This window comes from Aptenodytes patagonicus, chromosome 8 (assembly GCF_965638725.1).
Source record: "Aptenodytes patagonicus chromosome 8, bAptPat1.pri.cur, whole genome shotgun sequence".
In the NCBI taxonomy this organism is placed as follows: domain Eukaryota; kingdom Metazoa; phylum Chordata; class Aves; order Sphenisciformes; family Spheniscidae; genus Aptenodytes; species Aptenodytes patagonicus.
Window position 1 is genome coordinate 10,882,704 of NC_134956.1, and position 25,270 is coordinate 10,907,973.

Sequence of the window (25,270 nt, forward strand, 5' to 3'; positions counted from 1 at the left end):
GGGCCCTTTATCTTTAGCATTTCTTTTCTGAACAGCTGCTACCTCTTTTCTACGACCCCTTCTAATCATCCAGGTATTCTCTCCTTCACTTAGGGACTTTTTCTCATCCTGGTCCAAACAGTGTGTGTACATACTTTTTTTTTTTTTAAAAGTCAGATGAAGATTGAGGCAAAACTACTGAAACTAATAGGTTTTTGCACTATTCTTTAGCCATCAAGCCTCATATGAATGAGGATTATTACAAACTCTTTACCTGTATTTTAAGCACATTGAGTTAAAAACAAAACCAAAAAAACAGGGGTGGGGAAATTCCAGCTCACCAAGCTGGCAACTACTTTCTGCAGCTGATACAATTCCTGTGCTGCAACACTATGAATGGCTGAAGCATCCCCACTGAAAATATGCATGCTCAGTGTAAAAGGACTGGAGAGAGACAGGACAAGATCAGAAACCTGCAATGAGGAAAGACTGTTCCCTGTTTTAGTGACTACATTTTGCCTAGACTTGTAGTTATAACTTAAGGTCCTTTTGAACCGCCGTTACTAAAAGCATTACAAGTCACTGACGAAGATAGCAAACAATTAGTACAACTTTTCTTTTTGCCTTTCTTTTGAACAAGATTCTAATTCTGTTTAAGCATCTAGTTATTCAGGGATTTAAACTAATACCAACTCCATTAAAGAAAACTGAATTGAGCTTTGCTTGCAGTCTACTTCCCACTGCCATGTTTCTCATGTTCTCACATTCAGATGTGTACAAGAAATAGACTGAAGATTGGATAAGTTTTGCCTGGAAGCCAGTCCCTGCCATTTGCTTTCTTGAGGATCCCGCAGCTCTATCATATTACAACCATGATCATGATCAAACTACACCACCACTCCGTCACCATCAGGTATTTCTGGTCCTGTACCTAAGGGTACAGCTTCATAAAATCAGACTAAGCAGTAGTCTCTACAAGCTGCTGAACAGCTTTGCTTACAAAGGAGAGGGGGAAAAACAAACGAACAAATCACACCCATCATCTAAGTCACATAACTTCCAAAGAAAAAATAAAAATCAAACCTTTTATTTCCTTTTACAAAAATACATATTTGCAGTCATGTGATAGTTATCATAGCTGTTACCGGTTTACACGGATCCAAGAAACTACACAGTGCTCCAGGTTAAATATTTAAGATAATTTAGTATAAGAATGGCCACTTACTAATTTCTGGATTAGAAATGCTATTCATCAGGGTGTGCAAAAAAAATTTGCAAGTTAGAAATTAATGCTGAAGTGGTGTAGTTTAAGTAACATAATAGATACATTAAACTTTTGGTCATGAGTAACTGTATACAAACCATAACAGTATTAAAATACATATTTTCATAAAAATATTGTGACGCTTTGTATCTAAATAAGACTTTTTAGAAAGATGGTATGAAATATTTATCATACAAAAGCATATTCTTATAGCGGGATTATGTCCTAAGTTTTAAAAAATTCTATCCAAGCACTTAAAAGCAGAATATTTTTTTTTATAACTGTGATCCACTTGTCATATAAAGTGTGTATACTGTGTGTACACTATAGCATTCAGTTTATTCTACTTGAAACTGGTCAAAGTACAACACTGCATTGTGGAGCAGCTGAGTTCTTATATACCACTGAAACTTGTTCAAGAAGATAAACATCACATTCTTGTTGCTTCATATGCAAGAGGAAATTACTCTTTACGCATGTCTGCTATATGCATATACTGAGAATAATTTCATGCTACAATCTTTTCTTGCCACAGTTTGACCTTTCCATAGGGTTTTTTCAGCTGCAGCCAACATCATCTCCCTCCAGCCCCATTACCTCCTCAAACACCCTACTGGTATAAGTTTAAAAAAAAAAAAAAAAAAAAAAAAAAAGATTTATAACAGGAGCTGACTGCTATGATCTCCAACTGAAACAGATTGTGTATCAGCTAACTCTACTGAAATCACTGATTTTAAAATCCATATTAGAACACGACAGTGTTTATTTCCTGTGATGAATACGGCTTGCTTACATTTACACCAGTAATCCACTTTAAATCCTGAAGTGTCAGCAGTTTAAAACCACCAATTACTATACATTTACTTTATATTTAAGGCATGTGAGTAAGAGCACCCTAATTAACTAACATTGAATGGAAGAGACTTCTCTTCAGGAAATTTTTGTCAGCTGCCTTCTCCTCTTTAAAGATGCTAAATTAATATGGTTTTGGGAAGATGGTAAGAAGGAGAAAGGAAGAAAGTTAAGAACCAATCCAATTATTTCAGCTGTCCCTGAAACAGTTTTGAAAGCAATGATTTACCAGTAAAATGCCTCAACTATAACGTATTCTGACCAAGTCACATAATATGCCAGTTGGACTTATCACTAGGTGAAAAATAAAAGAAAAAAAAAAGAAAAGCAATCAGATACTACATTAACAGGACAGTACAGGATCAATATTGCTTACCCCTGAGTTAACAGGACTGGGTGTAGCAGCACCAATTAGAAAACATTCTGCAATGCCAGCACTGCACTGTGGTCCTATAGTGTGGTATAGTTTCATATGCCCACAGATTTTTTCTTTAAGAGCACTTATTTCAAACATCATTAGACACAGGAATTCCTTTAGTTGCATTGGTATTTAAGTGGAAAAAACAGTGAAAATAGTATAGTGGGCTATACTATTAGTACAGTCCATTTGTAGTGTTAACATACTATTTAGAGCTGTGTTCCGAAGTTGGTAAGCCACTGCCTTCTGTGAAACTACATTTGCCTTTTGTTTTCTGCACAAAAAAAGCCCAGTAGAAATCATGTTGTGCCAGTTTTGAGCAAGATGTCCTGTAAGTCATCTGGAAGTGCTAGTATAATATCACTGATGTGTGTCTGCAGCTTCTTCAGTGTGTCAGTTTTCACCGGAAGCTGTTCTCTGTCAGCCTGCAACTGCAAAGGTACATTAAAACATGATTTCTACTAAACATGCAAGTTTACCTTAAGACACACCAAAGTGACATATTAGTGAATCTGGAAAATGAATTCCTCATTTGCCGACCGAGTAGGAATTTGGACAATAGCAGGTTTCCTCAAAAACCACAAAACAGCATGAGCTAACGCTGATTTGGACTTTCAGTAATCACAAGAAAGTTTGGTTTTCTGCTTCTCTGAGGATTCAAGCCTTGCTTCCGCTCAAATCAGTCAAAGTTCCAACTAGTTTTAAAAAAACAAGACCAGTGCAATGCTTCCAACATAGCCAGACGATGTTGGGAAGTGAGCTAATTCTTCAGTCATAGCTGACATGAACTGTTTTAAAAACCTGAATAACTGATTTCTTGAGCTACCTAGATCTTAAAGAATATTTTCATTTAACTACCTGTAAACACAACTATATAATACTTTTATCTAGTTAAGTCAGGCAAATTTGAGCCGTGTTCAATTCAGTTACTTACCAGTTTATTCTTTAACTTTAAGACAAGATCCACCGTTTCTACTTCAGTATGCTTCTGACTCCAGAAAACCAAGTTCTAAAAGAATAAAAATTAAGCATTGAAATTTTTATGGGAACATACATAATTTTCAAAAGTAGTATTAATTTACACCTACTGTTCAGAATGGGTCTTCTCCTTTTCCTTATTCTCATGCCATTTACTAAACTCATTTTACTCATGTACTGTCTCTACTGTGAGCTGCAAAATCTGCTTTATTTGCATGTTTGCCCAGGACTTAGCAAAACAGGAGACTAGGACACAAACACAATACAAACAAATACATATATAAAAAAAAAAAAGCCAAACAGGCTTAGTTTCAAAAATAGCATCTACAATGCAAAACGGCAGTGAATGTTTACCAAATCAGATCTGCCAGCACAATGAAGTATTAAAATAGTGCCAGGGAGCACTTCTTGTTTCTAGGGCATTAAAGGAGATCACATAGTCGATAACTAGTAAAATATATTAAGTGACTTTTCTTATGGAAGTTCTGTCCCCCTACCCCTTTACTATTCACCTATTAAAGTCGTTTCCTCGTGTACAGGAAGATGTTAACACTTGGATCAAAAGAAAAAGTAATAAGGAGCAGAGTCAGTAATAAATTTGTGACACATTCCCTTTTCTTTGCAATAAGTTAATGTCAAATGTAGTTGGATAGATTCTAGGTGATAGAATTGACCTACCTATTGCCCTGCAAATTATTTGGGCTGCTCTATTTGAACGATCTCTTTGGGTTGCTACAATGTACTGTTTGGGAATTGCCAAGGCAAGGGATAAAAATCAATGGCTTTTTTAAAATAACCAGCGCAGTTTTTCTGTTTATTTTAAAGCTGTGGCGTTGACTTATTTTTTTGTTCTTCCTATTCCCTCTTTAGCTGTACAATCTCTTCTCCTCTTGTGATACCTTTCTTTATCAGTTGTTCCGACTCAAATTGTACTGATACCCACTTCAACTTCTTAAGTAAAGAATGGATCTTACAACATAAGATCATTTATGTGGCATTTTGTTATGTATCAACAAACAGATTTCACTTCTCAGCTTCCAATTATCAGTTGTAGGCTTATTTACTATCCACATCTAATAAGATGTCAATTTTCTATGGTACTCACTGAGTTTATACCTTCAAAGCTACAAACTATATCACAACTAAAAATGTGTTGGAATGCCAAGGAAGGAAGCTGAATGAAATAAAATTATCAAATAAGAGGAAAAAACTTTTGTTTTTTTTTTGGGGGGGGGGGAATATTCAATTTCAAAATACACAACAAAACAAAAAAGGTCTAAAGATACATTTTACAAATGATGACAGTTGTTATAAAAAAGTGAACTGTATTTCATACTGTTCTCCTTTGCTATGTTAGTTTGAGCTTGTACTTGGTTAACAAATTCATGTTTTGCTAGATCAGACTTGACAAAATTGTCAACATTTTTATGTTCAACCAATGAAAACAACAGGAGTAAAACTGACTTGAGGGAGAATATATTTTTATTACAAGATGATAAATATAATCATAAGCACACATTTTTCTAACCTCATTACAGAGTGCTTCTAAATGAAGGGCCTCCAACTTCTGTGTCATTTCTTTCTGCCGGCTCCTAAACCAACCATCGAAGTTGGGCGATTTCAAAAAATGCCTGGTAAAACACCGAAGCAAAATACATTTTATATTTTAATTACAATTTTGATAACACTCCGTTTTCTACGTCATCAAATTTAAAGTAATTATGTTTGAGGTTGAAGAAGATATTAGGACCCTTTCTCTGTTTACTTTCAAAAAAATGTAATATTCTGAAGTGGAGTATAACAGGTGCTTCTATTAATCAAGACAAGGATTGAGAAAACAATGTAAAGAAAAGGGGTCTGAAAGACAATAGATTAGGAATTTTGTCAGGAAAAAAGCAAGGCTCAGTTTGAAATATCCTCATTTTTGTCTTTGTGTTTGATTGGAAGGAAGAATCAAGTTAGAACCAGAAATAAACCCACAAATAATACTGTTATACAGAGACCTGTTGTGTTAGTAGCAACTTATGAAAACCATTAACAGCTTACAGAGAAACAGATTTAAGCGAGTGAAGTATACTAAGCACTATCTCAATTCCTATTAAAGCATATATTCTAAAAGTAAGTCTTACTCAAATCAATACTGATAAGTTTGCTCAGGAAAAGAGCATTTGTATTACTGATTTGTCTTCATTTATATAATTTAATTTTTTATGCTGATGAAAGAAGTGACCTGTAAAGTCCTATCCAGTCTCCTTTTAAACCTGATGTGAGCTGTGGTCCTGCTTTTTCCAGTGTCTTCATGAAGTCATCTTGGCTAAACTGCCTCAGCTGTGGTGGACTCTATGGAAAGAAAAAAATCATTAGCACGCCATAACTGTTTTCTCTAATCACCAATTTCCAGCTCATTCAAATTATATTTCCTTACCTTCCATGGTGATATGCATTTTTGCAAAGGCATTAGGCTCGCCACATAACGTTCCTAGGGAAAGGAAAAAGGGAGGTTGTTTGCATAACCAGTATTAAAGATACACAGTCCACGTGTATGTTTACTTATCACTTGTGACCACAGCATTTTCTCTTCTAAGTATTGGTACAGGGTGGGGTCATGCATATTTACCACATGAGTGCGTAAGAAGGAGCTTATCTAATACCATTTGTATTTCCCAACTACAGAACTTTATGTCAGCAAGATTCAAGAAGGACATGAGGGAAAGACAGGAAGCAAATGTATACATGGAATATATATATACACCCTGAACTCCAGCCACTACTAAATAATCTCTCTTTTCTTTGGTGACAGTCCGCAGGTACCTTCATATCATGGGTCATTCCAAACAGTAATCTCACTTTGTATCAAGTATTTGGAAGTAATTTTCAGAGTCCCTCATACAAGCATTAAATACAGAACTAACCTACAAAACACTTATCAGCTGCAGGCATCTCTGCAGTAGCAACGCTTGGCAAAGGCATGGCTAGAGCCCCCAGCTGGCTATCTAACATATGAATAGTGGAGACATTCCTCCACAAGGCCACTACTGAAGCTTAAGGTCTGATGACAGGAGGCAGCTCCGCCTTGCCAGCTCACACAAGCACATCAATATAAGCTGCTATACATTTTGAAAGGGATTGTACATAAATGGCCATACATTTTGATCTATGAACATAATCAGCTTCCATAACATTATGAAAAGTCTAGTTCTATCTTTTGAAAAAACAAAGGACCCCCCCCATATACTTTTCTTGTGGAAGAGAATGTAAAGGGTGATCTCACCGTATAAATTTAAGATTTATGACAGAAAACATATTAAGTTTCTCGCTTGAAGTAAAATTTTGAGTAAGATGGGGGAATGCCAGGGAAAGGTTTTAGATTCACCCTATATGTCTATCATGTATCAAAAGAACAGGAGAGAAAGACAAATTTTAAGGAAAGACTCCTCTAATCATTAACGCCCAAGGACAAACAAGTGTCTAGGGATGTCCCAATTCTTGCAGACAGAAATTGGACCTGATCACGCATGCTCTAAAACGATGCAAAGTTCAGGTCATCCACAAAAGCGTTTAGAGAGCTCAGAATGGGGCAGCTGATACATAAACATCCAATGCCTGAGGTATCACTTCCCAATTTTAACCACTGGCCCAGAGAAATGACTTAACTTCACACAGAACTTTTTGGGTTGGTGAAGTCCATCATTACTCAGACTTCATACCTCCAAATGCTAGGTAAGAGCATATTAGAACATATTTATCATTATCTTAATGCACAAATTAGAAAAGAGATGACAAATTTCCATTTCAGTGCAAGTCAAAGCCTACAAATCTGCATGGATTCAGCAACGTAAACACAATATTCATTTGTCAGCATAAAGGTACGTCAGGAGTCTGCAAACACTACAGCAGGATTTCAGTGTACAGGACCGGTAAGTTTTTACTATTACATTAGATACAAGTTCCTGTTTTAAAATTTGTTTCAGCAAATTGAGATGTCTGCCCAGAAGAAAAAAACACAAAACATAAATCCGTGAACATAAAGCATTCCAAACAACTCTGCTGACTGGTTAGAAGTGAGACAAAATTTGCCCCCTAACTTTGGCTTAGAGATTTGAACAGGTAAGTACCATGTTTAGAGAGCAAAACACCAGGTATCTGTCACTTCCAGAATAGCATGATGCTGTACAATAAAATATTCTGATCCACTGAAAAACTATTCTCCGTGTGATGCCCTGATACAAAGTAGATGTATCTCAGCATTCAGTGACAGTCTCTCCTTTGTAAAATCTTAATAACATCTTCTAGAGTCACCTGAATTAGCAGTTTCCTCACAATCTGTTTTATCACACGCCAAAACAGAAGAAAGTATCACCTGATAAAGCAAACCCTTGTGTGAATCATTCTTTCACAGGAATGGCATATAGAAACTGCTGGGAGGAAAAAGCAAGTCTTGAGATTTACTCTCTAGAAACCATTCTCATGAGACTCTGAGAAAAAACAAACCAGCTTATCACTAATAGACAAAGATAAAAGAACAAAATCAGAAGGAAAATTCCTGAATAGAAATGATGGTTGAAGGAACTCGATGCCATTAGCCTCATTATGAACCTTCAGATTGCTGGACTCATCTCTTCTACAGTTTAGAACAAAAACTGGAGGCTCTTTGCTGAGATTTATTTAAAAAAAAAAAAAAGGGAAAAAGGAAACCGCAAAACTCTGAAAGCTTTCAATGTTGTTTTGGGATTTCCCCCATGGATGTAAAGCTAATCAGGTTTATGGCCAAGCAGAGCAGGACTGAAAAATGGCAGATTATCATGAAAACGTCTTATACTCTAAAACCCAAGGCTTGGGGAAAGAGCAGTACTGTGTGTGATCATTGCAGTCACCAGTGATCTAGAAGCTGTATTTACTGCCTCTGAGGAAGACAAAGCATGAGGATAATGATCAAAGCCTTCTCTAGAATCAGGGGACATATGTGTGTTGAATTGGTCCAAAAGTTTATGCTTATACTTGTAAAGCAAGGTTTGATATTTAGCTATATATTCAAATTGGCCTTGTTCTGAGCAGTGGCGTTGGATCAGCTATCCCAGTTAACCAAATTAATCTTTGATTTTATAATCTAGTGAAGAACTCTGTATATGTGATTTTTCCCCAAGTGTATTTAAGTGTTTGAAATCGCCATCCGTACTAAATTTCATTTGCCCATTTTTTTCTGAAACAACAGTAATAATGAGGAAAACTGAGACCAGGTAAGAGAAAGCAAATTCTGTAGCCCCTGCTACATCATGTTAGCCATTAACATTTCCTGACAGGAAATGAGACAGACATAAAATGGAGATTCATAATAATTCTTTTACCAGTTCTAGATGCTCTGAATCTAAGTGGAGACATTGTCTTTTTCTCAAAAGTCTCTTGTAAATTTTGTTTATGCTTGATGTAGGTGCAAGATTTGAAAATCCTGCAAATACTGCAGTAATCTGAGGAAAGAGCTGCCTTGAGGCCATAAAACAACTGCCCAAGGAGGTCTGACTGCTGAAATTTGTCTCCTGCAGGTAACCCAATGGCAAAAAAACCTCCAAAATCAATGAACAAAAAAAGAAAACCAAAACAAAACCCAAATTGTCTACCTTCGGAGACAGACATTGTTCTTTGAAAGTCAGATAGAACATAGGTAAAATGGAGTTGCAAAGATAAGTAAGTCTGCGAAGAAGAGAATTAAATTAATTGCCTAGAGGACAAGTAATGAAATGCTCTGTCTGGACAAGGCAGATGAAAGGAACCAAGGTATGCTAGAAACAGTTTCTCATGCCAAGCATAACCGTAGTGAGTGTACAAATATGACTGGAAAAGGGAAAAATTCTCTAAACTTTACTGATTTGTATGGAAAAGCACTACCACTAGAAGACAGAATAAATATTTAAGGGAAAAAATTTAAGCAAGTCTAATTTACCAGTTGAATTGGTTGATCTTTCACATATTAATAGAAAGATTACCTTGTAGTATCCCCTCAGCTATCATAGCAGATTACTACAAGAGTATACACTGATAGAGCTCTTCTCATTACAAAGTACTTTCTAACTCTACCTTTCCAATATTGACGTTTCTCAAGGTCAGGGGAAACACCCTTAGGCTTAAATGAAAGAAAAAAAAAATTTCAACAGTGGACAGGGGTTCCAAGTGTTGAGGAAGGGTTAGAGAAGTTTCCTTCTTGGAAATTCCTTAACTCCATGTTAAAATACACACACACACACACACACACAGAGTTTTGTTTGCATAAATGCTACACAGTACATCACAAGCAAGCATCGGAAAATGCAGTCTAGCAGCATATACAAAGAAGCATTCCTTTTTGAGATCTGAACCTTTTGTCTAGGTATATAAATGTTTCATTTTTGACATTAAGCTACGGCCTTCATTTTTATGCTAAGTATGATAATTAAAGAAATGTAAGACTACAGTATTTCAGAAAAGTCAAGACATAGCTTAATGGTAAATTTCTGTAGCTTAAATATTATTCACAGAATCACAAAATGGTTGAGGTTGGAAGGGACATCTGGAGGTCACCTGGTCCAACTCCCCTCTTTCCTCCCCTGTTCAAGCATACCTGCAGGCTGCCTAGGACTATGCCCAGACAGTTTTTTAGTATCTCCAAGGATGGAGACTCCACAACCTCCCTGGGCAACCTAACCTGTTCCAGTGCTCAGTCACTCTCACAGTAAGAACAGTGTTTCCTGATGGTCGACAGACCCTCCTGTGTTTCAGTTTGTGCCCATTGCCTCTTGTCCTGTCACTGGGCACCACTGAAAAGAACGTGGATCCATCTTCCCTTCAGGTATTTATATACATTGATGAGATCCCCCCAGAACCTTCTCTTCCCTAGGCTAAACAGTCCCAGCTCTCTCAGCCTTTCCTCGTATGAAAGATGCTCCAGCCCCTCAATCATTTTAGTGGCCCTTCACTAGACTCTTTCCAGTAACTCCATCTCTCTCTGGTATTGAGGAGCCCAGAACTGGCCATGATATCCCAGGTATGGCCTCACCAGTACTGAATAGAGAGGAAGGATCATCTCCCTCAACTTGCTGGCAACACCCCTCCTAATGCAGCCCAGGATACCATTGGCCTTCTTTGCTTCAAAGGCATATTGCTGGCTGATGTTCAACTTCACGTCCATTAGGACCCCCAGATCCTTTTCTGCAAAGCTGCCTTCCAGCCTGGCGGCCCCCAGTATATACCACTACATAGGTTTATTCCTCCCCTGGTGCAGGAATTTCCACTTCTCTTTGCTGAACTGCATGAGGTTCCTGTCAGCCCATTTCTCCAGCCTGTTGAGGTCCCTCCAAACAGCAGCACGACCCTCTGGTGTATCAGTCACTCCTCCCAGTTTTGTACCATCAGCAAACTTGCTGAGTGTACACACTGCCCCATCATTGAGATCACTAATGAAGATGTTGAACAGTACTGGACCCAGTGTTGGCCCCAGGGGTACACTGCTAGTTACTAGATAGTTACTGGACTTATTCAGTCAGGCTAACGCCAAAAAAGCTACTCCATATTACATATGTAAAAAACCCATTAGTCTAAGAACTCACTAGTGGAATAATGAAACTTTCCGTCAATTCCAAAAAATACCGCCGAAGAATCACACTCTGTGCTTCTGTAGGACGTTTCTGTTGTACACCCTTAAAAAAAGAAATAAAATATCACAATACGTCTGTTACCCCAAAATACGTAAGTTGTTGTGGGGTTTTTTTTAAGAATATTTATTCCAGTGTTTCTGTATGCGTTTGCCATAAGCTTACACATAGTATGCCCTACCCTGAACCATGAAAGGAAAGCAATAGTGTCAAGTCCTTTTGCACAGATATTCATGCCTTCAATTGCTGATTTTTTATTTTCATGTAAAGACATTCAAGGCAAGAAAAATTTCTATAAACAAACTTGTGCAAATCAGTTAAAGTCTGGAAGCTCTGATTCTTACACACCTCATGCGTAAGACTTATAGAACAAAAAGACTAGAGGGGGATGGCAAGGGTGGAAAACCCAAAACAGATGAACTGATCAATCACTTCAATTCTCTAAATTATTAAGCTAACTTCTTGAGTTCTACCATTCATGTTGTTACAGAAACTGCTAACAAGGCAGCAGCCCTTCTTCTACAATGAGGGTGTATACCCATCCAGTTATAAATTGGGGCAAAGGAAACAGAATCCAGTTTCATTTCAGTTACATAGACAGAGCTCAGCCTTAAATGAAAACACCGTACCACAGTACACAAAACAATTTCCATTAAGACGACACTTGCAGTATTACCTTTTGTAACTGTTTAACGATTTCTTCATCTTTGTTCAAGTATGGCTTGTAAGAGGTATAAACACCTAAAGAAAAAAAGCAGCATATAGCCAAAGGGAAAATGGGGTATGCTTTTTAAAATTAAAATACTGGTGATTTAACTCTGAAGCAACTTATTACCAGGTTTGGAGTCCAAAGTTTTTAGGTTCTTCAGTTTTTTCACTTTCACCTGCTTTGGAACTTCACCTGCCAAAACATTTAAAGCCACCTTACTTGAAATCTCCATCCCTATTACTAGATACCACAGTTAATGTGCTATACGTTGCACTGATTTTTAGAAACAGATACTTTCATTTAGAAGACTATCTAATATTGTAAGAAGCATTAGAAACACCAACAAGCATCCAAGTATATATCCAGAAACATCCAGTAAACATATGAATAACAGCATACAGGCTTTTCACTTTATATAAAGGTTCCCTGTTGAAAAGAAAAAAACAAACAAAGAACCAAAACTGAACCAAAACCCCAAAAGGACAACCTTCTGAATCAAAGCAGCCAAAGAAAAATACTCATTATATAGAAGTGAATGACTGTTTCATTAATCTCAAATTTTATTCCATCTTCCTTTGTTCCCCTTAGGGTAAATGCTTTCAGGAACAAATCTTTAGTACCTTGGCCAAAATAAAAATTGTATATAAGAAATTAAAACAGTAGCCATGGATTAAGTGTTGTAAGAAGATGAATTTAAGTCTCCTTTTCCATAGGCCAAACTAAGTTTTTTGTTTTGTTTTTCAAATATATCCTTCTCCAGCCAGAAGACCCTAAACCCTGTTAACAGTCTTGCAGCCTCAGCAGAACCTTCCTCTTAGTTCTAGTTGGATGCTCAACTTCAGAAAAGGCAATAGTATAAATTGCTATTGAAACTGCAGAGTGGGAAGAAAAGGAAAATAAAACAAATGAACAAACAAACAAAAAAAAAAATCACAAGCCCTCTCTTTGCCCCTAAAGAAATAAAATTTAAATTTTTAAAGGCAGGTCAGACAGCTACATCTCTAGAACTTCCTGACTAAGCATTTCACATAGTTGCACCAAAACTTTAGAATTTCATACTTGAAACTGTATATCAAATTTGAAGGCAACCTGTGTATATGGCTTTGCAGTGGTTTAATAGTTTAATTAAGATTCTATTTTCTAAACCTTAACTACACAGCAGCTAGCTAAGTCCTCCCCACACAACCCCAAGTCCCCACAGGTATTCTGAAGCATGGACAGGCATGATATTTTAAAGTAAAGCAAAACCTTGCCTAATTATTTTGAACGCAGTACATAATCCTTAATTAATTTGGTGTATTCAGAAATTGAATGTAACTTATTCTACAAAAATTAATTTCATGGTGTATTATCCTAATTGGATATTTATGCATTCCCGCTTTCAGAACAGAATAGTGAACCTGTCACAGCAATCAGCTGCATTCAGGAATTTCATATAGCAATTAAGAGTACTGCAGTATTTTATTACAGGCTAGCAATTGACATGTTATCCAAAGATTACATTAAAATTCTACTAAATCATGTAAGGAAATCATCCAACTTGAACAATTAATAACTGCTGGAATATTGCCAGATTAGAAATATATTATCAAAATACTGTCAACAAATAACTTTTTATATTATCGTAACATTCAAACTTAGCTTTCACATGGGTTTTGCTTTCTGCGCACTTGCTGTGACTGATTTATTACATTCTACTCATCCTAAAATTAACATCAGTAATAAATGATGTTTCTCATTTTAATACCTTATTGGTAGAGACACAAAAACCGGATTGTGCGAAAGATAAAACATTATTACTTATGAGTACTACCACCTTTTGCATTTAATATACTAGATTTGGCAATACAAAACATACAGTACTCAAGAGTCTACTTTCACTTGACAGATTTACATCCATGAGGATTTGGTTAGTATTAAACTAAATTAATTGAACCAAATTACATATGTTTGTAAATAGATAAACACACAGTTAGATCTTGTCGCACAGGTGTCCTGGTTTTGGCTGGGATAGAGTTAATTTTCTTCCTAGTAGCTGGTACAGGGCTGTGTTTTGGATTTAGTATGAGAATAATGTTGATAACACACCGATGTTTTAGTTGTTGCTAAGTCGTGCTTACACTAGTCAAGGACTTTTCAGCTTCCCGTGCTCTACTGACTGAGAAGGCTGGAGGTGCACAAGAAGCTGGAAGGGGGCACAGCCCGGACAGCTGACCCAAACTGGCCAAAGGGACATTCCATACCGTGGGACATCATGCTCAGTACATAAACTGGGGGAAAGCTGGCTGGGGGGGCTGCTGCTCGGGGACTGGCTGGGCATCGGTCAGTGAGTGGTGAGCAATTGGCTTGTGCATCACTTGTTTTGTATATTCTTTTACCATTATTATTATTATTATTTTCCCCTTACTTTTCTGTCCTATTAAACTGTCTTTATCTCAACCCACAAATTTTACTTTTTTTTTTCCGATTCTCTCCCCCACCCCACTGGGAGGTGGGAAGGAGTGAGCGAACGGCTGTTTGGTGTTTAGCTGCCTGCCGGGTTAAACGACAACAACATGATTATAGAAGATATTTGTACTTTACCTGGAAGTTTAATATCTCCAATTCGGATAATGTGAGGCCAGTGCTGAAGTGTTTTAGCAAAAAAAGGATTCGTCACCCCTAGGATGACAGATGGTCTAGAAAAATAATGACAATGTTCAAAATATGACAGTAAGAGCTTCTGTCTTAACGAATACAAAAGGTCAACTTTAATTCTTAACTTGAAATTATTTTCCTTTTGTATTTACGAGTTGCATTTTAAGTTGCATGTAAGAGCACAGTACGTTTATCAAGGTTTTTAAGTTTTAGAAAATAGCAAGACAGATGTATCTTAAAGTCAAAACGGTAGTGGAGAATAAAAGTGACATCTTCTGCTTAAACTCCTGGCTAAATTCTGCCCATTTGCAATGATGAGAACAGGGTATTATCTGATTTATTATCCTTTTTTTTTTAAATGAGCAGAAATCTGACTCATATTTGAAAGACAAATTGCTACTTTTCAAGTTTTGATTATAACAAACCCTCAGTACTTGAATGTGTATGTCAACATGACTGCTGTTTGTATGAGACTTCTCAGTAAAGCTACTGCTCAGATGACATAATTAAAAGGGACACTTAATATCCTATTTCCTTTCCAACACTTCAGCGTTCTTTGTTAAAAAGCAGTTATGAAGTGATGAAGTACAACCATATTAATAGCATTGCGCCCAAGCTTACAACCTGTCAGGTTTTTCTGTCTACTCTGTGCTTAGACTCTGGCTTCAAGGATGCATAGGGGCACCCAGAGAACAAGAAGCAGTAAGAGCACAGGGCTTCAGAATTTGGGATTTATAGCACTAATGTGATGAAATACTAACATATTTTTCAGAAGAGCGGCTGCCATCCACTTTGCAGGCAAACATTAGCTAAGGAGAGAGTATAACTGCAAGCCTCATTGGAACTGCCATATTAAAAATACATTATCATCATTTCTTCAGATTGGTTTTAAAAATCCCAAATTTTAAGGATGGTGTACAGAAAGCGTTAAGTTTCCTGTTTCTCAAGGCAAGGTGGGAAGAAATACAAGAAGTAATCTTTCTTTAATTTTTTATTCAATTCTTCCAGCTATATCATGGTGGCAATTGGGCATCAATTTCTATGTTAACCTACAAACATTTCTGACTTTCATTCCTCCCTCCACTTGCTAATTATAAATATATATATAAACTCATTAGGCATTCACAGATAGGACAAAAATCTGATCACACAGCTCTGTAGCTTAGTATGATGAAAATAGCTATTTCCATAGCCCAGACATCTCTCCATTCCATCTTAGAATGAGCAGCACGAAATTGTATCAGTTTCTCAGAAGTCTTTTCTTGCTTGTCACTGACTCAACCTTCACCAGAAAAACCACTTCTGAGTCCTACTGCTGTTCAAGTATGTTCACCTGAAAACATTTTATTCCAGATATTATGTATTTTTCCCCACTCATTTGAATTCAGTTTCATGATTTTTTTTGCTGTTTCTAGTACCCTGTTAAACTCATTTGCATTACTGATTTAAATTCATTGGGATTTGCAAATGTTGTTCATGACTTTTTCAGTGTTACCATACAAGATTTACAGTCTTTCTTCCAAAACAATGATAAAGACCAGCATCCATAAAAAGGGTCTCAACAGATTCCTTTGTTGTACTCTGAAAAAATCAATTTATGATGTTTTATCTTATGTTCTTTTCATGGTCAGGTCATAAGAATCAATGTAAGAAACAAACTGAGTCTCAAAAGAACCCAAACAATAGGAACTCTCCTTCTCCCTAGAAATGGATCAAGTCAAGCCTAACTTCACACAACTATTAAATCTTATCATGCCTATTTTGTGTGAACCAAAAAGCAAGTTTCACACACAATTGGTTTGGACCAATGTACACAAATTGACATCCCTTCACTAACTGGAGGGTTAAAGACTGAGAGTTAAAGTCAAGTAAGGCTTTCATTTACACACACACACACACACAAAAATAGTAATTCTCCAGGTCAAGGTAAACTGATAGCAAATCAGGAGGAATCTTGTTTCACAGCTACTGGCGATATAATAGCAAGATTTGGTAAGCTACTTGGTCACTTCTAGGAACCTTAATCTATCATATTTACGGGAACCAATTCTGATTTTAAACCACTGAAGTAATTTCTGAAAAGGCACGGTAAGTCAAAACATCAAGATGAAAAATACTCCTTGCTCCCCTCTCGCTAAAGGTAATAAAATACACAAAATCTGTATCATCTGGATTCTTCCTCTTCCTAGAGCCACTGCTTTAAGAGCCTATTTCCAATCTTTCAAATTTTTTTGTTTACTGTAGAAAGCCAGAGCAATTCTAGCTCTACTTCAAATACTAACATATGTACTGAACAACCTTTCTATTTTGCTACAGAGGAGTAGATGCAATTTTTAAACATGGGTTACTAAAGTTTAACCAAATTCTTCATGGAATTATTTTCAGAAATTAAATTACATACTGCATAACCATTCCCATGGAATACAATCTGAAACATAATGCCTATGTTTATAGGTTTTTCCACTGCTGTATCTCTGGCAATGCTTTCGTTGAGAGGAAAAATACAGTAAAAAACCAACAAAAGAAACAGAAAACCCAACACAACAACCACTGCCTGTTCAGACATTAGAAGAAATTTGTTTATAAAGAGATCAGTGAATCTAACACAGGCACTCCATTCCCAAATCAAGTTGCATTTAAATAACACATAATAAGAAATATTGGAGGTGTGTGCTCTCAAAATAAGAGTAGGATTTAAAAAAAAAAAAAAAGGGAGAAAAGTGTGTCCTTAAAGCAGTTTCAAACAGATTCGTTTTTGTAGACTCACGCTCTTAAAAAAAGAGTTTTAATTTCTGAATTATTTACAACATTTTTCTAACAGATTTAGTGAAGAGATATTTACTTTTTAAAATTATTGTCTCAACTAGGACACCGACTGGATTAACTTCACAAAACAGCTGTATGGATGTCGAATTCTAGAAGTCACTTTGTTTAGTCATTGCTTAAAAATAAAAACAATTAAAGAACAATTTCCCAAGGAGCTACTATGGAGCTGGTATTGCATAGACAAACCCTTATTGAAAAGCAAAACTTTCTCCCACTTTCATATTTGCAGTTTTACTTATTCTGTACACAAGTATCCTATGAAGCTCAAATGTAGTTTAATTATGACATTGTTTCATAACTTCTTTATCCTATCTAACTGGAGTGAAAACTTAAAACAGCTAACTACTGCACTCTGTAAGATAAATATTATAAATAAGGCATCTAAATGTATTCTCTAATGATAGAAATTCAGAATAGTTAAGCAGTATCTTAAAAACAGATTTATGGTTATGAGTGGCTTTGAGCAACACCTTCACAACAAAGTTTGATTTACTTACGGGGCTTGTGTGCGAGTTGTATATTCTTTGAATTCACTGTCATGTATGGTAAAATATGGCCTGAAATCACTGCAGTACTTTAATGGTGAAATACAACTGCAAGGTAGAAAGAGTATAAGCTTGTTTTATGTATACAATGCAAAATTTCATTAAAGAAACAAGCAATTCTAAAATTTGCAGTGCTTTGTTATATTCAGATCAAATGAAGTTGCACTCAGCTGCAAGCCACAATGACTCACTTGGTCATTAGCTAGGAAGCTCCACTACATTTACCTAACCAATGCCAACACGGTTTCTGAAGATTCTGACGGTGACGGTGCCATCACGACAAGTGGTTCTCCTAGCAGTACTAGTTCCCAAAGCATCTGAATGTGAAAGAACACTGGACAGAAACACCTAAAAACAGATTGAGGTATTTTAATACACTTAACATAACCAGAAGAAATTTGATTGTATTTGATTAAGAACTGGATAAAAAGAAAGTCTGCAGTAGTATTTAACAGTCATTTGAAAAATATAAAATACTCTTGTAAAATGGAGCATTTAATAAACTTGTTTATTTATTGCAGTTTCAGCCTGCATGTTTTCAGCCTGAATTGTTTTTTAGCCAGCTCTACAGAAAAAGAATATTAAAAATATTAAAAACAATACTGATAAATGTTAGCTTGAAAGCCATGAGATACGTGTTATGGAATCATAAATCTTTGACTTGTGGGAATTCACAACTAGGAATCAATCAGTCCAAACACCTACCTGAAAAGATCTACTTCATGAACAGTCGGTAAAGCCACAGAGATCTGAGCATCTGCCTAAAAGACATCGCAATGCTTGTTTTTTAGTCATCAGAATACCTAGATATTAAATGAAATAGTTTCCCTTAAATGCTTACAGACGGTAGATGGTATATACCCTAATTATTTACCACTACTGTACTACTGCAGTATGTACATTATCTCCACAAGTTACCTATTTTTGTGTGCTAAAAGCAAGACTTCCCCCAACACATACACCACTTATAGCCAGAAAAGATAGAAAATACTGAAACCGTTTTAAACAACAGCCATGCAGCACATGAAGGCACAGGCAGATTTGTTTTATATCCATCTTTTATGCCTAAAGATTTTTAATTCGGTTTTCATCCTCAAAAAAACCCCTAGTTTAGTATAGTTTCACCCATTAAAAGGATGTTCAAGTTCAGTAATTTTGTCAGCCAACAATCCTCTTCCAGAAGCTGGATAATTCTCTCCTAAAGTACTTGGGGTAACTGCGTTAAAATACCTTTTCTATGAAGAATCCAACTCTAGACTCCTCCACTCAAAGTTTCAAAGACTGTGAATTCTAAGTACGTGAGGATTTGCTACCAATCTTTTACAAACAAGTTCAAAGTAAAAGAATGAAGGCAGGTATTTAGCTTTGTCTTGGGGTTATACACAATAGAAGTATCTAATCTCTACCTGGTGTATATTCTGTACTATTGGCGTTGTTCCAGGCTTGTCACGGTATGTTGGAATCCGCAACTTTGAAAGAAAAAGACAGACTTTTTTTCCTTGTATCGAATTCAACAGAGACTTAAAATGCTGATTTACAGACAAGATGTAACATTTAAAGAGAATATACTACAGTATCATGCTTAACTTACTCTACAGAACATCCATGTAACAATAAGTACATTGCTAAAGACTACAGATCATTGCTACAGGAATCAATATGCAATACTATTTAGTACTACATTGCACATTGAATGTTAGAATATGAAAATTGTAGTTCAGTTAAAAAAGACTATTGATAACATTAGTCACAACTATTACAATAATTTCAATAAGAATACATTTGAATGTTGGAGATAACGATCCGAAATAAGGTTACGGGGTTTTAAGGTGGTATAGAATTACTTTTAGAAAAAATCCTCTCCTAAAACATCAGATATCCTGGTGGGTATGAGGCAGAATCCAAATATACTGAACAACATAAATATCTTTTTCTGACCTCACAATCTGCATCTGTAAGTCTTGAGTACCACAAATTTAATCATATTGGAAGTTGGTGTGCACAAATGGATGTAATTTATACACAACAATTAAAACTGACTGCCCAAACAGTGTAAAAAAACCAGGGACAATAATACTGAAGATGGTAATTACGGCTTCACTCAGTTTACGAACGCAATTTCGACTCTCATGGATAAGAATTACTGATGAGATAAATGCAGGCAATACCCAAACAAGACATATCTGACACTCATCATTATCATTCAGCATCCAGAACACTGCTTTATTAAATTTGTGCTTCCAGAACAGCTTCAGAAACTTCTCCTTCCTCTCCCTCGTGATGCACATGCATCTAGCCATAAACTTGAGAGTATCTGCTAAGAATGTACCTCCAACTGTAACCTCTGGATCCATCAAATCCATTTAATTGCATTTCATATGAAGATGCTATGGCTCCCAGAGGCCCAGTTCTTAGCCACCATTTAACCTCTACAGTTTCTCCCCATGCACTAGATATAACTTCTCTAATAGCTTTCTTAAGACATATTTCACTTTCATTGAAAATTATCAACAGACCAAGAAATTAATTTCTGGTGTGGCCAAAAAAGATTTTTACTTGTCAAACTTCAGTAACAAGAATGATTTTCATCAATATATTTAACTTGCTTGACTACAACTTAACTCTCAGTATTTTCAAGTGTTATTTAATGTTTGATTTGACAAATATAATTAGCATTAAAGTCTCCTAGAATGCATATTCCAGAAGGATAATATAGACACTGCAATTAGTAGTTGTACTGAAACACCTTTTTAATATCTACAAAAATTACATATTAACCTATGCACCATAAAAGATCCTCCCCTCCTCCCCCCAATCAAGGAACCTAATCAAGATCTCCCGGACCTTCACTCTGAGTGGAGTATACATATATTCCTGTTCTGAAGTATGAGACACTGAAAACAAGGCAGAATACAGTACCTATACAGTAAACGGAGGGGAAAACACCCTCAGAGAAAAGTGCAGGAGTATTTACCTTCATTATAATACCCGTAATAGGCAAATGCAGTATTTTCCCTGGAATTGGTGGTGGCCAACGATCAACATCACTACAAACTTAAAAAGAGTATAATTTAGAACTAGTTTATATATGCTATAACCCATGATATTGCAGTCACCTTTGTGCACACTGCAATTTTAAATTAGTGCTGATAGCCCACATTTCTACTTATCTCTTGATCACTCTATACTCTAAAGCTTTACAGCCTTTTTGACATTCTTAATGTATTATTTCATTAGAACTATAAAGGTTTTCATTTCAAGAAAACAGTATCCTCTTGTCTTCCATTTTTTGTAGCAACTAGACTTGCAATTAGTTGAAGAAATGTTGAGAAACCATGAAAGTACATATTAAGAAACTTTGAAAAGAACACACATTTATGTACATTAGCTACAGCAGAACAGATAAACACAAGTAGTTGAGGGAAAAGCTAGCTTTCTAGCTTGGCTAGGAAGTTTTTCAGCATTTTGTTGTAAACAATTATGAATATAATTATTAATTCTAGTGGTTTCTGCAGACCTTATTTTGTTCATAATACAACCTGTCAAAAAAACCTGTTTATCTACAGGTGATTAAAAAATACAATTCCTTCATCAAGAATCATTTCCACAAATTGCTGCTCAGTGAAAGCACAAAGACACGTTATCTTGTATAGAGCAGACACAGTAAAAAGAACACAGCACTTCCAGGCAAAGAGCAAATAACTTTCCCATTTGGCCCTCTCTGGCTCTTAAAGTTCTACAACTAAGGCTGAAGCACCTGTTATCAGTGCTGCTCTGTTGCTTTTTCTCTTTGGTCAAAAAAACCCCAAAAAACCTCAACAACCCGACACCAAACAAACCAAACAAACAAAATAACCACCCACACAAAAAACCCTGCACTCAAGATGACATTTGTACAGTTGCTTAACAGAAGTTGTCAGAATACCCAAAGGGACTCAATTTGTGAAGAGTGCAAATTAAGAATTGCCATCAGCTACTTGTGCTGAACAGCTGGTCCTAAAACATACGACAAAATCCTAGATGTTTCTTGGGGGGGGAGCTTCAACTCTCCCATGCAGTATCCAAAATTAGAATCATAGAATCATTTAGGTTGGAAAAGACCTTTAAGATCATTGAGTCCAACCCTAGATTAGCTCTGTTCAATGATGTAGAAATCAAGCCAGTTTGCTAAAGTTTCAACCCTCTACCCTGCAAGAAGACAGAAATGCAAACTAGAATGTGACAGCGGTGTTTGTTATTTCTCCAGAAGAAGTATGTGATATTATAGGAGCTCTTCCAGAACAACATAATAGTACCACTACCTGCTTCCAGGAAAGCTTCACTTTTTTCAAAGTATTCTGGTGCTATTTGCTTAAGCATGGTGCGAAAGAGATGGACATAAGGTAGTTTGCTGATGAGGACCAGTGACTGGAATAAAAAGTAACAAAACAAAAAATACAATTTTAAGTTAACCCTTTTCCTCAGTTCTACTGGTTATCCTCAGAGAACATCAAGTGTGATTTTTCTCACACACACAAGCCAACCACACATTTGACTACAGGCAACTGCAAACAAACAACTCCCAAAAGTTCCCAACTTTTTGTTTTTAACAAAAAAAAATGTTCTGACTGTGCAGCTGGAACATAGCATAGCTGATATAAAATTAGACCAATTTACTATAAATCAACAATGAATTTAGTTAAGAGAGCAAGATATTCTTCCTGCTCCTTTGAGGTCACTGAAAAATAATTAATTTCCGAATTAATATTTTCCTAAAAGAACTGAAATTACCTTCTGGAAGTAGCCTCTTTTTAATGATTTGTCTCGAACTTGTCTGAAATATACATAGCCGTAGTAATATGCTGGATCTTTCTGCGAAAGAAAGGAAAGAATTCAGCGCAACAACCTGATACTGCCCTTCTTTCTGAAGCATTCAATATGCTTTTTAAAAGCTTATTTCCCTGCAAGCTCCAAAGTTGACTAGATACAATAAACTAGAAGGATTATTATTATTATTATTATAAAAGGTTTATTGGCCTTTTTTTTTTTTAAATAAGTACTTCAAAGAGAAAACGCCAGTGTGTGGAAACAACTGTGCTTTCTGGCTTTACTATTTTTATATCTACATTCTCCTGACACACCATGAAGGCAAAAACAGAATTAATTTCCTGAGGAATAAATCAACACTCATAATTTTGCAAAGTAGCACTAAAGATTTTTGCAGTTAAAAACCTTACAGCCCTGACTTGAAAAGATAAAAACTAGTCTTTCAATGTATTAGTTTTATAAAAGATTCTTGGAGTATTAAGGAAGCATGCTCTCACATTTCAAAGATAAAACATCTTCTTCATCCTTCCTACAAGCAGGAATTCAAGTATTTGCCACATAAACAGATCTAAATTGAGTTTGAAAATCAGACTCCCACTAGCATAGTTAGAGGCCTCAATATTCCATAAGGACATGCTGAGAACAACTTTTTGGCCACTTCCTCTTTTAGATAACTGCTCCATCTTCAAAAAATGAAGGGTGGAAACAGACACACACACCTCAACTTTTTTTTTTTTTTTAAGTTATAAAGCACTTCAGATTTCCAGTAAGGTAATGGTTTTTACAATTTCATCTACAGGTTGCTATTCAGTAACAAAATAGGTCTGCTCATCAATGTAATTCCTTGCAGTCCAAAACCCATAGTAAGAAAACTTAAAGAATAGTTAACGGAACTAATTATTAGTTAATTATTATGATAGTGACATGCTAATTATTATGACAGTGACATGCTACAAAAAACATTTGTTGAGCTTTGTCTTTCAGGACATCCAGTTCAGAGTTTTTGTTTTTCAAGCATTAAATTTAAGCATGAAGACCCATAAATTAACATTACCCAGAAGAAATTAACTTCATTTTCTCTTATTTCCAACCTTTAAGTAAACTGGTAGGTCTCTATCCAATTGGTCCAGAAAACAACACAATGAGACTTTCCTTCCAGGAGACCGTCGAAATCTAAAACAAAACTGTGTGTCCCCAAGACAACCTACATAGGGGGAAGAGATAAACAACAAAATAGACAGTATTCTGAGTTTGAGCCTTCTTTAACATGAGGACTTGTCTATAGCCAAAGGTAAAATAGTTTTGGTTCATTTATCTTGCACTGCTATTGTAACCATCTATATTTTTATAAGTGAACAATTTGGCATCTTTGGCAACAATAAATAGCCTACCTTCAACAAGAAAAAAAAAAGTCACTGCCTCACAGTGAGTTTATTAGACTGTCATGTCCTGAAACAGCTCTACTAATGGCTGTCCTCCTACTGTTATTACACATTTTATTGGTCTGCCTGTATAGTTCTGATTATCTTAACCACATGTCATTTCTCTGTTGAATGACTGCACTTAACCTTTTTTTGACACCAAACAGTTCATACATAAGTCACATCACAAGTGTGTATTACGTTGATCTCTTATAACTCCACATGCAGGCCTACAGCTCAGTATTTTTGAAAGTTGCAAAACTAACTGCAGAAAACTGAGTGAAACTGAGTATTACTTCCCAGTAATTCTCCCAAGGAGTGAAGCTTCCCTTCATTTCTATCAAAATTAATTTCTCATGTAAGTGACTAGAAAAAACAATCGACTTAAACTTACAGCTACTGTTATAGCAGTAAGTTTCCAGCTGGCAAAGGACAGTTGCTTCTCCATATTGAATCTAACTTCATCAGTGCTTTGCTCTTACAGTTTTTGGATATAACTTGCAAAGACCTCCAGGACAAAAAATAATGAAGTCACTACTGATCATCTGAACTCTTCACAGCTGTCCTGTCTTACATCAGCCAGTGCTAATTGACTAAACAGTAAGGTAGAGCTCCATTCTCCAGATAACTATTATTCAGACTTAAAAGCTCAATTTCATCTTCTCTTTCAGCCACATACGCACTGCTACAGAAACCACAGACAGCCCAAACCCTCAGCCAAATTCACTGGCTGTGCAACTGGCAGTGTGGATTAATACCGACGCGTTCAGAGCATTCAGGTCTGAGTCTTAGAACCCCTTGAAGTTGCAGCAGGAAACCCACAATGCATGGAGACAAAACCAACAGTAGCAAAACATTGTATGATGGGATAACCATCCAATTCAAACAGGTAACTCAAGCAAGTGCTTAGCAATATGGATCAAATCATAACAAAAAAACCTACTGCACATGCCAATAACAAAGCACTAAATATCTGCTCCAAGTTTTCATAGCTAGTTCCCTTCATCCAAAGCAAAAAAAAAGCTATTATAAAAAGCTATACACAGAAGACCTAGAAGTAAATTACCCTTAATCATTAATATATTGAAATATTATTCAGAATATGACAGCTTCTTATGTAACAAGCTATTCCGGTATGTAGAATTTGAAAAGTTTGGTAAATGTCTGTTCTTTCTTCAACTTTCCAAGCAGAAAAGGCAAAAGCATTATTTTA

The 25,270-nt window shown here is 36.1% G+C and overlaps 1 protein-coding gene across 1 annotated transcript in view; it reads right to left on the bottom strand.

Annotated features, from left to right (window-relative positions):
* Window positions 1–1,023: 1,023 nt before the first annotated feature.
* Window positions 1,024–25,270, bottom strand: part of DENND6A (DENN domain containing 6A) — a 30,207-nt gene continuing 5,960 nt past the window's right edge. The window contains exons 4-20 of the mRNA XM_076346315.1: window positions 23,728–23,840; window positions 22,601–22,681; window positions 22,132–22,237; window positions 20,805–20,884; window positions 19,237–19,299; window positions 18,536–18,591; window positions 18,056–18,178; window positions 17,783–17,878; window positions 14,406–14,500; window positions 11,949–12,014; window positions 11,790–11,854; window positions 11,069–11,158; window positions 5,917–5,970; window positions 5,722–5,831; window positions 5,020–5,122; window positions 3,448–3,522; window positions 1,024–2,944 (exon numbers count right to left, since the gene is read on the bottom strand). Coding sequence (XP_076202430.1) covers window positions 2,813–2,944; window positions 3,448–3,522; window positions 5,020–5,122; window positions 5,722–5,831; window positions 5,917–5,970; window positions 11,069–11,158; window positions 11,790–11,854; window positions 11,949–12,014; window positions 14,406–14,500; window positions 17,783–17,878; window positions 18,056–18,178; window positions 18,536–18,591; window positions 19,237–19,299; window positions 20,805–20,884; window positions 22,132–22,237; window positions 22,601–22,681; window positions 23,728–23,840 — 1,508 coding nt within the window. The 3' untranslated portion in view covers window positions 1,024–2,812. The remainder of the gene's footprint in view (window positions 2,945–3,447; window positions 3,523–5,019; window positions 5,123–5,721; window positions 5,832–5,916; window positions 5,971–11,068; window positions 11,159–11,789; window positions 11,855–11,948; window positions 12,015–14,405; window positions 14,501–17,782; window positions 17,879–18,055; window positions 18,179–18,535; window positions 18,592–19,236; window positions 19,300–20,804; window positions 20,885–22,131; window positions 22,238–22,600; window positions 22,682–23,727; window positions 23,841–25,270) is intronic.